The following is a 17,595-nucleotide window of genomic DNA, read 5'->3' as shown; positions in this document are numbered from 1 at the left end:
CAACCGGGCATTTCCCGGTGGGCCCCCCTTTGTATTTTGGGAATGGGGCCTTTTTTATGGTTAACGCAATGACACATTAATATTATATAATTACAAAAGAAATTTCAAATTTGAAATATTATATTATTTTATATTATAATCTTATATTTTTTAAGTTTTGAACTACAAATTATTAATTAACACTGTGGTTTTGTCAACATTTGAACTTTAAATGCTTATAAACAATAATCATTCCTATGTATCGTTAATATTTTAGGTATAATAAAAACTTATATAGTATATACCTATTACATTTTTATCTTTTTAACCGAACAAATAATTTTTTATTGACATTTGTAGGAAAAAAACTCAAACTAATCAAATACAATTGAAGTGAAGACAGTTTAACCAAGGTTACCAAACAATTTTGACAAATTTTCTTTTTTTCCCCCAATTATTTTAAAAGTACTGGAGGATTTTTAATTTTGATCTACCAAAAGTACTTACTAGATCGAATTTGCTTTTGAAAATATATTCGAATAATAATTCAAATATTTGTCGTAAGGATTATTCGAATAACTTATTTGGAAAAACTAGGTATCGAATAATTATTCGTTAGTTTTTATTCGTTGCGGCCCATCACTAAATATATAAAATAGGTGCTTATTAATTATTATGATAATTATAATATAATCATGTATTCATGTAGAATATTAACTAAAAGAAACTATATTTTATAGGTATCTTAGTATAATTTTTACACTTAATAGCAATCAGCAGTATAAAATAAGTAGGGTTTGTCAAATAAATTTTCTAATATTTTTAAAACACAAATTGTGTTTTTTAATGTGTCTATTACATTTATAATTTTCAACATTATTGTTTTTAAAGTGTAAAAGCCTAACTTAAACACTAAACTTTTATAATTAGATGTACTTAATTGTCAATTGATAATAGAATATAGATGTTGTTATAATATATTTTTTAGATTTTCTAGATGTTAATATTGCCATAACAGACAAATCATACACGTTCAATGTTTTGTTTTGATATTGTAGGTAATATAATTCATCTAATACTGTTCTTGCGAGCAACTTTTTTTTCATGTGGGGCCCCTTTTTAAAATTGCCTGGTAGGCCAAAAATGGCCTATCCGCCCATGAAATAATTCGTGAATACACAGCACACGAGAAAATATTGCAAATTAACCATGTTCATTATTTAGTAATAATTCTCTCCATTGATTTATGAATTTTTAACGTTCATATAAACTTAAACTACAGCAAATTTTTAGCTAGTATCTACTTAGATTCATTGAAAGAACATATCCGATTTCAGAGGTAAAACCTGTATTCTCATCTATAGTGCACTATAGATAAATCTAGACAATGTCACAGATTGATCCTAGAATATGTGTGGATCAGTGCCCAATGGTATGGAAAACTAGTTGGCCCGGAGTGGTCAAGACGTTTAGTCGAGAAACTAGAAAAATACAATAGAAAATACGTTTACGTCCGATATCTCTAACTAAATCGGCTTGGTCTCCTTAGCTATACCTAAACGTTGTAAATACTCTGATGTAAGGTTTGTATATAACTTAATAAATGGTTAGATAAACTATTGCTTCATTTTTATGAACATTTAAAAAAAGTTATTACGAAATAATTTGAAAATGTTCGTGATTTTGTCGTATTTTATCAAAATTGGAACTTTAAATACATTCATTGTGTAAATTATACAGCCATATAAGTAAAACTTATGTGGGATAGGGATCTTGTATTACATTTTAAAGCTTTTTGTCGGAGTGAAATTTGTTCATAGACAATATTTTACAGAAAATAAAAACTAAAAAAATAATCGATAGCTTCAAATGTCTATAAATAACTCAAAAAGATCCTTAACTATTTTTAAAAGCTTGTAAGTAGATAACACTTTAATGTACATTAGGTGTCTAGAAGGTCGATGTAATGGATGGTATTAAATTCGAATTCAATAATATGATATTGTATATGAAAAACGGTTCTGAGCGGAGACGGTATGTCAGTCTAGGATATTTTACATCGTTATTACTTATTATTAATACAGTAGCCGGTAAGTTGAATTAATATTATTCTTAAATTAATGATCCTGGAAAAACATTAAATATACTTATGTTAAATTGGGCTGTTTTGGAACCGAATTACAACAAAATGACAAACGTTGTTCTTTGTGTCAATAATTTAATATGTAATTTTGTCCAAAATTGAACTTAAAATGTCTCTAAAAAATAACTATTTATATATTTTTTAGTAACAGAAAAAACTGCTTAAGTGGAACCTTGCAGGTGCGTCATTTGGGGAGGGGGGAGCAGGGTGTGCAACGGCACCACTAGCTTAAAAAATGTTAACAATTGGCTATTAATACTCCAATGCGCCGTCATAATTAACTTATACCTTGTGTCCTTGTTTGCCTTTTTTCAAATAATAGTGAAATGGCTTTGGCTGATTCCTTTAATTGCTTATAAGCTTTTAATTCTTTGAATTGCTAGCTATTTAAAAGTTGCATTAGTCGTTATGGGTTTCAATTAGAATTATAAAAGGAAAGAAAAGAATATTTACATAAGTTGCATAGGTTACCTACATTTATACGATATTATAAATATATTTTTTTTAATGGTCTGGTGAAATGTCAAAATTTACCTGCCTAAAAGTTTGCACACCCAGAAAAAAACTGAAATGACTCCCCAGGAACCTTGTTTTAAATTTTCAATCCTTATAGCTATAAAAATTGAAAATTTTGAAAAATCATGCATATGTATTTTTATTATTTTTCAACTGCTATTGTAATGATACATCAAGAATCTTGTTCTAAATTTCCATGCTTTTTAACTCAACCAATACAATTTTATTGACATTTATAGAAAAAAAAACAAAGAAAATGTCAGTCAACAGCTTAAAACAAGTCAAATGTTGAAAATTTGATTAAGTATATGAATTAAAATTGAAATTTTAAGTGTCTACATTTAATCGTTTTAAAATTACAACAAAATTAGAAAATCGTTACATCGAAGCGCCTTTACTGCCCCAAACCGTGATGACACACAAAAATAAAAAGTAAAATAAATATATAAAAAAACACACATCATTGTAAAATCAATACATTCTTCGCTCGCTATTAAGTTTTAGTTTTCATTTCCATGATAGTAAATTTTAATTCTTTTCACGACAGGTGTGTACATCCGTTGTTTGTTGTAATTTGGTAAGTTTATCTATAACTTTATAGTATAGAAAGTTTAGTATTTTGGGGGAGGGGGGCTTAGCCCTTAAGAGCTATTGCACTGATGTATAATATGCATATAATTATTATATATACTGAGTGTTTTCGTTTGGATTATTTTTGTAGTTTGTCACAACTATTATAAAATAAACTATTATAAAATGAAGAAAATAAAAATAATATCATTTTATTATGTAATGATATACGATTTTGCGCCCCCTTTCTCATGAAACATTTTTGGATTCGCCTCTGAATTGGTGAGACAATTGTATTGCGACACTGATCTCGTTGTTGGATCAGATGTTTCAGGTCATATTATAAACTATAATATAACTAAACTTGTAAATTCTTTAAAGATTGAAGTTTAACGATCGGTGTCCTAAACAGCTCAGGGCATACATGTAGACTAAATATGAACCCATGAATTTTCAAAGGGAAGGAGTGTATGTTCTGAAAAATAACCTTAATGAACTAAATATTATTCATAATAAACTTCAAGATTTGTCAATAATTTAATCATGAGTTTTCAAAAATAATATTTATATTAAATATTGTTCATACATTTTTATACGTACAATTTATTGTTCACTATTTTATTTTAGGTATACCTTTAAAAAATAAACACGGTCTATAGAAGTCAATACTACACCTATAACACCACTGTGATGTTTTTAAGGTTGAAACAAAACCAAAAGTATTTCGAAAAAAAAACAATTACATTTATTAAGAAAACAAATAAAGTACAACAGCACAGCGGGTACGATTATATCATGTTATTCTCGTACCTTCATATTAAGTTACCAATACCTGTAGCGGCTGTAGCTATATAATAGGTAACAGCAGGCACCTATCTACATATTTTTCATTAACATCGTAAAATGCTGTCACTCTCGACATTTTGGTGGCGCCTACACATATCATAATATATTATACTATGTAGGTATAGCCTGCAATATTACCTCTTAAACGTGGACATATAATATAGTAATAATAATAATAATAATCTGTACGTAAATCAGTGTACAACAAACGATCGCGGGGACCCGATTTACCACTCGAAATAAAAACGAAACGAATAGGTAGTAATAGTATAAACGGACGGTCGCGGGTTTATGGATCTTATGCCGTGGCCGTGTCTTGTTGAATGTTCCACATCTTGGAATACTCGGACGAGCCGTTGTCCATCAGCCACTGGTGACTGCCGCGTTCGGCGACTTTCCCGTTGCGCAATATCAATATGTCATCTGCATCTTTGATGGTCGACAGCCGATGGGCGATGCACACGCTCGTCTTATCCTTAGTGGCTCGTCGCAACGCCTTCAGTATGTTCTGTGGATAAAAAAAAAATCACCATGTTAACGATAAGACATACCGAAAATGAATTATGATCGATTGAAGCAAATTATCAACGAGATGAGATGGAACCACAAATGAAAACGAAAAACCCACAAAAATCAAAGCCCAGACCCAATAATAAGCGTTACCCGATTTTAAGTTTTGATATAGTTTAATCTATTTGTTTTGGTTTTTATTAATATTTTTATTTTTTTAAAGACATTGGTCACGACTATTTTTTACTAAAAATCACTCTATTACTAGGTAAACAGTTATTAGTAAAATTAACTTGTATAGTTGTGTATAAGTATATAATATGTTCTCATAAAAAATAAGTTATAACTACTAAGTAGTTGTGTAGGTACCTACTACCTACATAAATACCTAATAGTTAATACGCAATTAATTAGGTATAGTGTTATACACTTTAACTGCATACAATACTATATTATGTATGAGGGGATAGGATATACAATATAATATCAGAACTTTTAAACTTATATTATAATATTTTTTTATTTACCTATTGAAAAAAAGGTACCTACAATGAAATTATTTAGAACCAGGTACTGCAAAACCAAGAGTAAACCCTGGTTACACGAGGAAGCGCGATACTATTATGTTTATTGGCACCGATCTCAATATTTATATAGGACCTGTTAGGTTATTTCAACCATGATATAAAGAGTTGTTGATGTGGCAGAGCATTGTGGTTTTTCTATTCGATTTTATGACAGACACAGCTAGTGAAATAATTTTAAAATAAACGACGTCTTCAGCGCATGCACACGATATCTTAATATTTATATTATTCATTCGGCTGTACCTTCCATGTTCTATATTGAAAATCGAATTTATATACCTATAACTCGCATACATGCACTAAATTTAGGGTCAACGAGACATTTTCCTTTTTTTAAAAATATTTATAACCGATTTCACGGACACGTCTTACTGCAAACCAACTTGGATTGTATTAACATCTGGTGACAGTTGCGAATGTATGTATAGAAAATATTTAAATAAATTTATACATTTATAGTTTGCTTTATACCTAACTGCCTGCAGACAAAAATACTACACATGGAATCGATATTATAACATATTATGCGTACAGTCATATAATTACGAGCCATACATAAACGGAAATGTTTTTTTTAAGTTCATGTCATCTGTTAAAAATAAAATTATTTATTTTAACTGGTGACCGAATAAAATACGTAACTTTCAGAATGACAGAATGAACTTACATACGGTTTTTTATTGGTTTTTAAAACATATAAAATTTATTACAATTGTACGTTATTATGAAACTTATGAACTATATTTAAGTTTATTTTTTCAGCATCTTTCTTCTCAATCACTATTAAACTACTCAGGCGTACATCCCTTATAGTTATTCTAATGTAGACTTTCACTATTTTAAGAGAAGAAAAGAATCTTTCGTTAGATGCTGTGGTTATTGGAAGAATTTTTATTGTTTCAGTTGAGAGTGAAGAATCGGAGTATTCATTATAGAATACAAATCTGGTTTTAAAATATCTATTTTAACAATGATTTCACTGAAGTTAATTCCGATGGAAAATTTGATATACCTATTTATTTGAAAACTTTTATAGTGCTCAATAAAATATCCCTAACATGCACACTTTGCATCAAAGTAATAATGATCAGAACAATTTAAACTTTAAAGTTTAAAAAATCTTAAAAATGTTTTTGTTTTTTTTTCGGAAAATCACATTTCTAATTGTGATTCAAACATAGTTAATAAGTATAAATAAATAATTAAAGTAATAAAAATAAAAATTTGACTAATCATTGAGAGCACAATTAATAAAAAGAACAAAAAAGACTTAGTAAGCAACAGAATCAAAGAACTTTTCAAAGACAAAGCTTATACATTTGTATCTCAAAAAATATTACAGTTTTTTTTTTTGAAAATCAAAATGCCTATTTGAAAATATACATATACATATTTTAAATATTAAAACTATTCGCAAAATTAACTATTAAATTAATAATTAGGTGGGATAGGACTATCTTAATTCGTGAATAAAACTATCACAATCCTAGAAGTTAATAAGACAGAGATAAATATACTTTTAAATATTTTAAACCGTAATTACAACTGTCAAGTAATGTCAACTACCATAAAGATTAGAATAATATATTATTATTTATAAAATATTTTTTAATTATAATTATTAGATATCTTATATTTATAAATCCTTGTTTAAGCCTATGTAGACCTATGGTCTTCAGCTCTGGGGTAATGCCAAAAAATCCAACACTAATAAAATTCAAACCTTCCAAAATAACATCCATCGTAAAATCACAAATTCTTCTCCTTATATCTAGAATCTAACTTTACACACCGATTTAAGAATTAAAACAGTCCACGAAGAAGCAGTAACATTTTACAAGCGATTCCACTCAAAACTCCCTTCTCATACCAACCCCCTCATTTCAAACCTTGCCACTTTCACAATTCCTAGGAACCCTCCTAGGAGGCTCAGAAGGAAATGGTGTCGAGATCTGCTCAACGAGTAATGTAAAGTATAGCAATATACATAAAAAAAATCATCAAGTAAGGGTTAGTGTTAACACTGGGTGACTCCTCCCATCAAGCTTTCATGTATACATTTTTTCTTATAACACATATTCTTATTGTTCCTAAAGGAACAGATCGTATATACTGTATAAAAAATAAAAATAAAAATAAAAAGATATATTATAGAGCTATTTATATTAATTACTTTTTAGCTGTACCAGTGTACCGGCATAAAAAAAAATTGAGGCAGGCTTATGGCACGGGGAAAAAAATGTTCTTTGTGATACACCAAATGGCGCCCTAGCATTAAAAACACTATACCTGTTCAGTGATTGAGTCCAAAGACGACGTTGCCTCGTCAAATATCAAAATTGGACTGTCCTTGAGTATGGCCCTGGCAATGGACACCCGTTGCTTTTCACCGCCAGATATCATTAGGCCCCGTTCGCCCACTTGCGTCGAATATCCGTTAGGCAGCTTTGACACAGAATTGTGAAGTTCGGCAAGTTTGGAAGCCTCGATGACTTCGGACTCGGACTTGCTCATGTCGCCGTAATGGAGATTGTACATGATCGTGTCATGGAACAAAACCGAATCCTATACATACAAATAAAACAATATAATTAATAATTATATAATATGAGATAATTTCTCACACAGGAAATAATCTACATAATTTCTTAATACAAGATCTACCTACGCCCTAACCTACCCTGATACACAAGTTGAGTAAATGTAAGTTGTTTATTTTATTATATTGTATACTAAGAAATACCACAACATAAAAAATGTGCAAAAATAGTCTTAGGTACTTTAAAGTTAAAATGACAACTGATCTTTACCTAATCCATGTAAGATGTTAAATATTGCAAAAATTAACTATACCTGAGGAACTACTGCCATGCATTTCCGAAGACTATCAATATCAACATCCTTGATGTTCTTGCCTCCAATGAGTATCTCGCCCGAAGACGGTTCAAAAAACCTGAACAGCAATCTAATTATCGTGGATTTCCTGAAACGTCCATGTATCGCATCGTTAAATATTTATTATTATTGTTAAAGTTTAGTAACATAATAACATAATAAAACACTATTTATATAATATTATCACACGTATATAAAAAAAATTCAAGGGGGGATCATAAGTAAAAAAGTTAACATTTATATCGTTAATTTTTAAATTAATAATTGCAAAATGTAATAAATTAATACAGTATGCAAATTAATCTTACAATATACATATATAGTTTTTTTTTAAATTTATAATTAGATATTTAGATTTTAGATGTAATCATATTTCTAAAATTGCGCAAATCCAAATATTTCGTTAAATTTCCATATTTAATACATTTTTTGCAGTTTACACTATAGTACATTCAAATTCACAGGCCTGATTATAATATATTTATCTATTTACACATAATATTTATTTTGTTATTAAAAAGGACTAGGATATTTGCATATTTCTGGGCTATAGAATATGTCATAGACGTTCAAAGACCCCTAAGTGACATTTTTCCAAAATACAAGTATCATAATTTTTAACTACATACATAAAATAATCTGAAATATTATTTTTAAAACATTACAATATCTGTCAACATAGATCAAATAAAAAAAATCAAATAGTGTACCAATGACCATATTTAAGGATGAGAACGAATAACTAAGTTAAATTTTTATACTCTAGCACATTTTAGAAACGTGTAATAGTATATTTTATGAGAACGCCCACGTACGTGACGTACAGACAAGACTGTCTAATTTGCTCACCCACTACCGGAACCTCCAACGATTGCAACTTTCTTGCCAGGTGGAACGACAAAAGACAGGTCATTCAAAATAGGTTTGCCGTTCTGATATGCAAAATTGACATTTCGAAATTCAATGGATGCATTTTCTTTGCTGATAGACAACGGGATGGCATCTGTTCGGTTCTGGTGGAGATTGACACGAAAAAAAAAAATTAGAAACAAAACTTATACACTTGAATAATTGAATACAGTGTTGGATCTACTACTGGTGCAAATGGTGCATTGGGGTCACATGGTTTTGAAATAGTAGGGCCCTGATATTATGGATATCAAAGTATCATAAACGGCATAACTAATAATAATAGCATAGTACTGAGTGCAGATGATTAGATAATGTTTTATTTTAGATTTTTTACGGCTAAATATTTATTTAAAATTGTATATATTGTAATTAATAATAAAATAAATGTGTTTTTTTTTTAATAAAAATAAGTAAATAACTGGACGGCATTGTCTTAAGAAGCCCAAAAATGCACCTTTGCACCGAGACCCTCAGAGTTTAAGATCACTGCCTGAAGGCTAGTAGTAATGTGTGATTTGACACACTAATATTATTCAGGAACAATAAATATATAAATAATACACTATGATTACACTGCTACTGTGATTGTTTTACATTGAACACTACATTATTCAAATATTTTTGTGTTATTGAAAAAAAATGGAAATCATTTATTTTAGGTTATTATTATTTCAAAACAATCTATAATTTTTTTTTTGTAATTCTTCTCTTATTTCCATAGGCAAACTATTTTGTTGAAAATGTCAGGGAAAAATTTTCAGTATTAAAATTTAAATATTTTTTTTTAATATTTTAAGTTTTGGTAAGAGGACTGAAATGTCAATCCATTGTTCCAAGTATTAACTACCAAAATAAAAACTAACTAAATGTCAAATGCTTAATGATAAAAAAAAAAACTAATCATTTAAAATTCCATACTTAGGCTTAAACAAATATTTTTAGAATAGTATTATGCGTTAGCTTATGAAATTAAAATCAAAGGAAATTATAAAAATGTGGTCCTTTTTTTAAAAATTAAGCGTTAAAAGTATTTTAAACTATGTGAATATTTACTTATTAAAAGTACAGCAATTGATCAATTAATAAGTGTTTATTGTTTAAAAAATTGTTTTGTATATTATAGTAGATGCATACTTTAACAGATGGGTCGCATGCCATTATCGCAAACATGGACTGCATGTCCAGCAACGCCTGTCGAACTTCACGGTAAACAGATCCTAGGAACCCAAGTGGCATGGCCAGCTGGAAAAGGAGACCATTCACCATTGCCAAATCACCAATTGTCATGTTACCTAATGGATTATTGATATACATTTATATATAATTGCTCGATGTATTATTGTTTGATTATACATAAAAATCCAGTTATATTACCTTCGACTATTTGCTTTGCGGCTAATATCATTGCTGCGCTCATTGTTATGCTAAAAATGGCATTTTGACCGAAATTCAAAAGTGCCAGGCTTGAGCTAGTCTTAAGCGAAGCCAACTCAAATTTTTGTAAAACACGGTCGTATCTGTTGGCTTCGTACAGTTCATTGTTGAAATACTACAATTGAAGAAAAAAAAATTGTTTAATGCTTTAAGTTCTTTAAGGCTGAAACAAATTAAAAAGGGTAAAGATAGAACACAGGGATAAAATTACAATTTTATTTAGTATTTAAAATATTTGTAGTTAAATTACCTTTCAAATTAAGAAAAAAAATGAAAATGAACATATTATTATCTCTATATTATAGTATATAATCAAATTAGTAATTATTTTATAAAATTATTTTTTTTTTTTCATATTGGTTATTGGTTATTATACAATAATTTTGGAAAAGGTAAACTCAAGAATTTTTAGAACAGACCAAAAAATAATAATAATAATAATAAAAAGTAAATACTGGATGCAATATTGGTACTTGGTACAAATTATTTTTTTTTTACTTCTTCATGAGTTAAAATAATTAATAATTTTATTATATTATATACATATACCTTAACAGTTTCATAATTTATTAACGAATCCATAGCTTTATTTCCAGCTTCGTTTTCAGCTTGATTCATAAAAATTCTGAATTTTGTCCTCCACTGGGTTATTAATAATGTATAAGCTGTATAAATAGAAACACAACCAAAGGACAAAGCAGCAAATTGATAACCACAATTTAATCCCTAAACAATATTAAATAACTGTAATATTGTCTTAAGTTTATAATTACAAAAACTTACTAAAATGGTGCTGACTAGGGTCAATTCAAATAAAGTAGGTACAATATTAAACACCATAGCAGTAAGTACAAAGTTTATTCCTCTGCTTCCACGATCTATTACCTAAAAAAACCATTAATAAATAATTAAAAATAACTAATATTAAGTGTATGATAAAATCTAATTGGTAAAATCACTATTAATGGATGTTTAGATAGTTATTTCTTAATATTTCATATATTATAGACGCCATAATAAACTGAAAAAAAATGTAACCATTTAAATATTGTTATAATTGAGCCCACTTGATCAAGTACTATTAGAAGTATAAAACCACACCTTAGATAATGCACCAGTTTGTCTGGATAAATGAAAACTTAGATCTAAACTGTGAAGATGTAAAAAAACATTCCTGGCAATTTTTCTAATGGATTGTTGAGCCACACTAGCAAATACAGCATTACGTAGTTCATTCATACCAGCAGCAGCAGTTCTACAAACGCCATCTGAAAATATGACAGGTTATTAGTACTATTTTGTGTTTATTTATTTTAGCATAATTTATATGAGACATTTATTGTGATTTTTTCTGTATTCATATTTTTAGATTTTTGTTTGTAAATAATAATCTTTGTAGAGTTACAAATCATACAAGTTACTAACAGAATGTTATTTATATTTAGTACTATTTTTTGTACATTTGAGTGAAATTGAATATAATATAATTTTAGTATATATTAAACAGTGCAGTACTACTAACTAGAGTTGAGGTATAAAATAAGTAAGTATATCTACTAAATTAATCGCTGGTTCTAATAGCAATCCAAAATATAATATTAATTACATTTTATTTGTATAGCCATACCGTAGTTGTTTTGATGGGTTAACAAATAAAATAAATCTAAAACTAAATGTTGTAGTTATTTTTTAAAAATGAACAATCTTGTGGCAAGGACTTGTATTATTATTATTATTATTATTATTATTCTGATAGAATTAATAATAATACAAAAAAATAATTTATTTGTTTGATCATTGATTATATATACCGTTCGTCCGCCGAAACAAGGGTACAGTAGGGTACAATTTATCACTCATTAACCTATACTTAATTTTCAATTCTGCAGGACATTCAACTAGACCAGTGGTTCTCAACGGGGGCAATATCGCCCCCCAGTGGGCGGTAAAATGTCACCGAGGGGCAATGAACTAGTTTTGGGTGGTAGGGGGGCGGTGAACTAATTTTGGGTGGTAGATTACCATAATACTAGAACTATAAATAAAAAATATATCAAATATAAAAAATAAATAAAAACATGAGTTATTAGATAATTTCAATTTTTTCTTTTAAATTTTCCAAATACCCTTAACCTAACCTTTATTATAGAATTCTCACATTGTAGGGGCCGTTAAAAAATTTTTTGACACTCAAGGGGGCGGTAACTTAAAAAAGGTTGAGAAACACTGAACTAGACTAATCGATCATATATTTCTATGACTTATAATTTTTTAAGCTTATGTATGTAACGCGTGCTTTACACAACTTCATTTTTAATAAATGGCAATCCAATTTTTTTCAAGTCATTTCGATATGTAAACATGTATTCGGAACCCAAAATTGGCAAAGTTAGATCTAAATATAAATTTAAAAAAAATTTCTAAATTTTATTTTTATTTTTAACTATGTATTTTTTTCTTCTAACCACCATGATGATACAATCAAACTTGTTATGATTAAACTATTTAAATAATAAATGAATGACTTTTTATGAATTAGTATTTTATTTAATTACTATTCATTATATAATCATCATGGAATTTAAAAAAAAAAATTATATACAATAAAAAAAAAATCAAATTTAGTGAATTTTTTTTTTTAATGTATACCTAGCTCTAACTTTGCCAATTTTGAGATTAGAATACAAATTGACGTATTAAAATAAATTGAAAAAAAACCAATCAATCAAAATATGATATTAAAAAAAGGAGTTTATATTTAAAAAAAAAAATGAAGTTGTGTTGCGCATGAGCAAAATACACGAGTTAAAAAAATTGTAAGTCATAGAAATGTATGATACATTAGTTTAGTTGAATGCCCCATAAACATAAATTATTTACAGGGTTATGAGTGATAAAGTGTACTTTGTTTCCACAGACACTCGGTAAAGTATATATTATAATCAATGGTTTGATTCTTTTTATTTATCCTATTTTGTATCATGTGTTGTGAGCATGGTTTTGTTACAAACTTTCTGGAGTGTACTTTCTATCAATAAATTTTACTTCTATAATATTTAATATTAAGTTATATTGTTATACTGTTTAATTGTAATTAAAAATAGATAAATAATGACAAATATATATGTCTGTTCTAAACTTAATTTATAGTTTATAATATATTTTTGCCTGTTCTATATTTAAATCACTTTACTGTTTCTTATTATCATTCTTTTATGTGTATTGTCAGCCAAACAGAAAATTGACAAGTTATTATGGTGTATATATTAATTAATAATTTTATAATTAACCTAGTTCACTGCTATTTGAGTACTATTTCTGATCTTACTACATCAAACTTACTCATACTCACATGATATCAACAGTGTCGCTGCAACAGTTAACACTGTTTCGGGTGCAGAATCCATAGTTAACAATGCATCCCCACCAGAACCAAGTTTTTCATTGAGATCGTCCATTGCATATTTTAGCATGAATGGGACAGATACATTTAACATTTTGGCAGCAGCCAACAATCCGAGTGACAATGTAACTCGTTTTCGAATAAGCACATCATCCTATATATTTATTTAATTTTGTAACTTATATACTTTAATAAACTATTAATTAACATGAAAACCAACCTTTGGCCAAATGTACTGCAACATACCCAATATCATATCTTTGCCCGTAATAGTATTGGGTTCTATAACGGACAAGTTCTCTTTAACATGAGCCCCACCAACATGATAACATGTTGGAAGTATTGCCAGTCTGTTTGGTATTCGTAGCTTTTTATGGCGATTGCAGAGGACATTGTTATGGTGTATAGTATAAGTAGAGATAGCCTGAAAAAATAATTTAATATAATACTTTTAAAAAATACAAGGAAAAAATGAACACATTTCACATAGGTATATTAGATTTTAAAAAAATTGGAAAATATTGCTAAAATGTATTAGACGTTGTAAAAACATTTTAATTTTTTTTAGATATATATAACAGTGATTTTTTAGTATTTAGTTCATATCATGACTATATTTTAAATTTTGCCTTTTTATACATATGTGTGTAATCATATATTAATTGATTAACCATTTACACTAATTATGGTAAAAAAATTTTTCTAGTGCTTACCATTATTAAATACTACTAAATAAAATAATAAATTCAACTTCTTTAATTTAGATCATACCTACATAAACGTATTGCTTAAAAAAAAATGTTCTCTAATTTTGATTGTTTACTAAAATTAGCTTGTAAATTATATTTTTATGCTAAGAACTGAAACTATATTTACAAATATCCTTATAAAACTCATTTATATTTGACGTAATAACATTTTAACTTACAACAATCAATTAAGATGTGTGCACAAATAGTCAGATTTAACAATTAGGTACCTACATTCATATACACATACAAATGCATATTTCATTTGTCTTTAAATATCATTTGAACAAATTATTAGCTTGTTTGTTTTATACAAATCATTACTAATAATTTGACTTAGATATTTAAATTGAAGTTACATATTGTACTATATAATATATACTCCTCATAGTATCAAATTCACAATTTGTATTTGTTTAATGCAATAATAATTTATCAGCTATAATAAAAACATATAATTTTTAATGTAATCATTTGGTTATGAGTAATGATTAGTTATGTACTTAATCTTTGCCTTTTGATAGGTAACTAGATATTAAAATATGTTTTATTAGGTACTCATATTAAAATACTCATGAGACTTATTTTTGTTTTGTTAAAGGAACATTTTAATATTGTTATTGTTGTATTAAATAGACCAAAAGGTTAGGCCATTGAAAAACCAACGGGAAAAAAATCAACAAATTTACCTTAAAATATATTTATTCCCAACAGATTATGTTTAATAGATTATTATTTAACATTTAATGATTGCAAACATTTTTCAAGTAATCTCCGATTCTCTTTTACCAGCTCCGTAGCAACCACAAAACCAGTTGACTTCTCAGCCTGATTACTTTCTAAAATGGTCACCATTTTTGATTCCCATTGTTTTGTTTCTTCTAGTTTTGTTTCAACTACAATAGCTCCAATTTTAGATACAGCATCGACCTCACTTGGGTCAAATAAATTTGCAAACACCCGGCTTTTTAATTCTTCATCATTAAGTCGATCAGAATAAATTAATAGGTATGTTAAAATTCTTGTAGACCATGATAACCCTTCAGATGTACAATAATGGCCTTCTAATAAATCATAAGTTCTAAGTTTTTCCATTCGATTCTTATTTAGACCTTTGCCTGTTTTTGAAATGATTTCATTAGCTGATAAATGAACAGAATCTTGTGGATTTGATGGAACAATGAATCCATATTCTAAAAATAATTTTGTATTGGAATGTGGTCCATAGTTAATAAACACTTCAGAATGTTTTTTAAATAACTTTTCAGTTATAATAGTGTATGCACCATTTAAATTATTGACCGTGGCCCGAACACAAGCCAGAGGAGAGTGGTTGAACATATCTATATATGGTGCAAGTGCTAAATTGTTGACATCTGACAATTTTATTTTATTTTTTAAGCTACAGTCTGGACTTATATAAACAGCTCTAGTATTTACAATTGACCATGACCATTTATAGACTTCAAATGTAAATATATTTCTGCAAGTATCTGAACAGTGAGAACAAACAACGGAAGACATTTCATGCATGATTTGATTAAAAGTTGTTAATATTGTGTTTTGATGGTCTTGTACTTTATTTGATAGATCTTTGGGTAAATGATTAGAAGGGCAGTATGCTGAATTCGATAGGATTGTGGGTAATGAGACAATATAGTTATGCCAAAACGATTCAGATCCTTTATGCAGTTCAAACATCAGGTATGTAGCTAATACTTGTTGTGTCTTGTATACAGTGGTAAAGTGTTTGCCAAATGGTGACATGGACACCGAGTCAACAGTGATCACCAAACGACCAGGTACAATGGCAAGTGGTTGTCCCGCGTCAATGTTTTGAGCTGCCATAATTCCTCGTCCAGTGTCGGCAAAACAGGCCGGAGCCAATCGACAGGTAGGCTTCCACCCATGAGATTTCATCCATGTAGTCAGCGAGACGACTTCGTACTGATAACCAGTGGAAGGGCGGTCAGAAGTGCGTTTGCTACGGCGGCGGGCCGTGCGACCCATTGGTAGGTATGGAGAATCGGAAGACTTTACTCGGAACTCACCTTGTAATGGTTTCTCAGCAAACAAAACGCAACGTGTCGGCTACACAATTTCGGCAGGCCAAAGACAATCGCCATGCCTTCGGATGTTGCGAAGTTCCAAAAACTGTATAAAATAATAAAACGCCCACTCACATTGAGATAATATTATTTAGCAACGATGACACGATTGACATTTGACACATTTATTTGACCCTTTTATCAAAATCATAAATATTATTATAGGTATTATGATGATCCGTTTAATCAGCGCTGTCGCTAAACTATTATCATTTATCACAGAATAAATATTCTGTGATATTAGCATAACCATAGATAACATAGATTTATAAGAACTAGATAGCCGACTATAGATCATAACTCGTAATAATTATTACTAAAGCCTAAAGGCACTAGGTATACTATTATAGTTATATACCTACTAATTAACTATTAAGTACTTACTGGTTTTAGCATATCAATTCATATTTCACAATCAACTCACAATTTATTATTGTTTATTAATTATAATTTATAATGTAACATTTTAGTACTTAATATAAGTATAATATTATTATTTGATATTTCATACTTCATTCAAAAAAATGTTTATAAATTTATTTTTTCAAAAGGTAAATAAAATATATATTTTAAGCTATTAAACCACTTTTCTTAGCTAATTTTACGGAAAACAAACTTTGTTAAGTGTTTAAGGAGCACAGTGTGACGGGCCACACTGGGCATGACCAATTTCAAAAATTGTATTAGTTTCTTATTTCTTATTTGCAATTTTTGTGTAGCTTCTATGTTCGATAATTTAAGTTATAGAAAACAACATAATTGATTACTAAAATATATTATTTTATGTTAAAATATTGTAGGTACCAGCCACCAGGCACTATAATAGTTTACAAATAGAATGTTAAAAAATAAAAGGACTAAATTGAGCGAAAACAAATAAAAATATTGATATATTTTATTTATTTACTTACAAAATGTACGCCTTGACGAATTACAACATAAG

The 17,595-nt window shown here is 28.5% G+C and overlaps 1 protein-coding gene across 1 annotated transcript; it reads right to left on the bottom strand.

Moving 5' to 3' along the window:
• Positions 1-3,930: 3,930 nt before the first annotated feature.
• On the bottom strand, positions 3,931-16,856 carry LOC111037707 (ATP-binding cassette sub-family B member 7, mitochondrial). Its single transcript, XM_022320425.1, has 12 exons — positions 16,596-16,856; positions 14,016-14,219; positions 13,745-13,949; positions 11,494-11,660; positions 11,176-11,277; positions 10,942-11,118; positions 10,333-10,507; positions 10,093-10,250; positions 8,896-9,059; positions 8,005-8,134; positions 7,441-7,716; positions 3,931-4,562 (listed from the first exon to the last, which is right to left on the bottom strand). The coding sequence occupies exons 1-12, from the start codon at positions 16,668-16,670 to the stop codon at positions 4,353-4,355; spliced, it is 2,043 nt and encodes a 680-aa protein (XP_022176117.1). The 5' UTR covers positions 16,671-16,856; the 3' UTR covers positions 3,931-4,352.
• Between the last annotated feature and the right edge of the window lie 739 nt (positions 16,857-17,595).

This window comes from Myzus persicae, unplaced genomic scaffold (genome assembly GCF_001856785.1).
Source record: "Myzus persicae strain clone G006 unplaced genomic scaffold, MPER_G0061.0, whole genome shotgun sequence".
NCBI classification, from domain to species: domain Eukaryota; kingdom Metazoa; phylum Arthropoda; class Insecta; order Hemiptera; family Aphididae; genus Myzus; species Myzus persicae.
The sequence above is the reverse complement of the archived record's forward strand: the minus strand, read 5'-3'. Positions and strand labels throughout refer to the sequence as shown.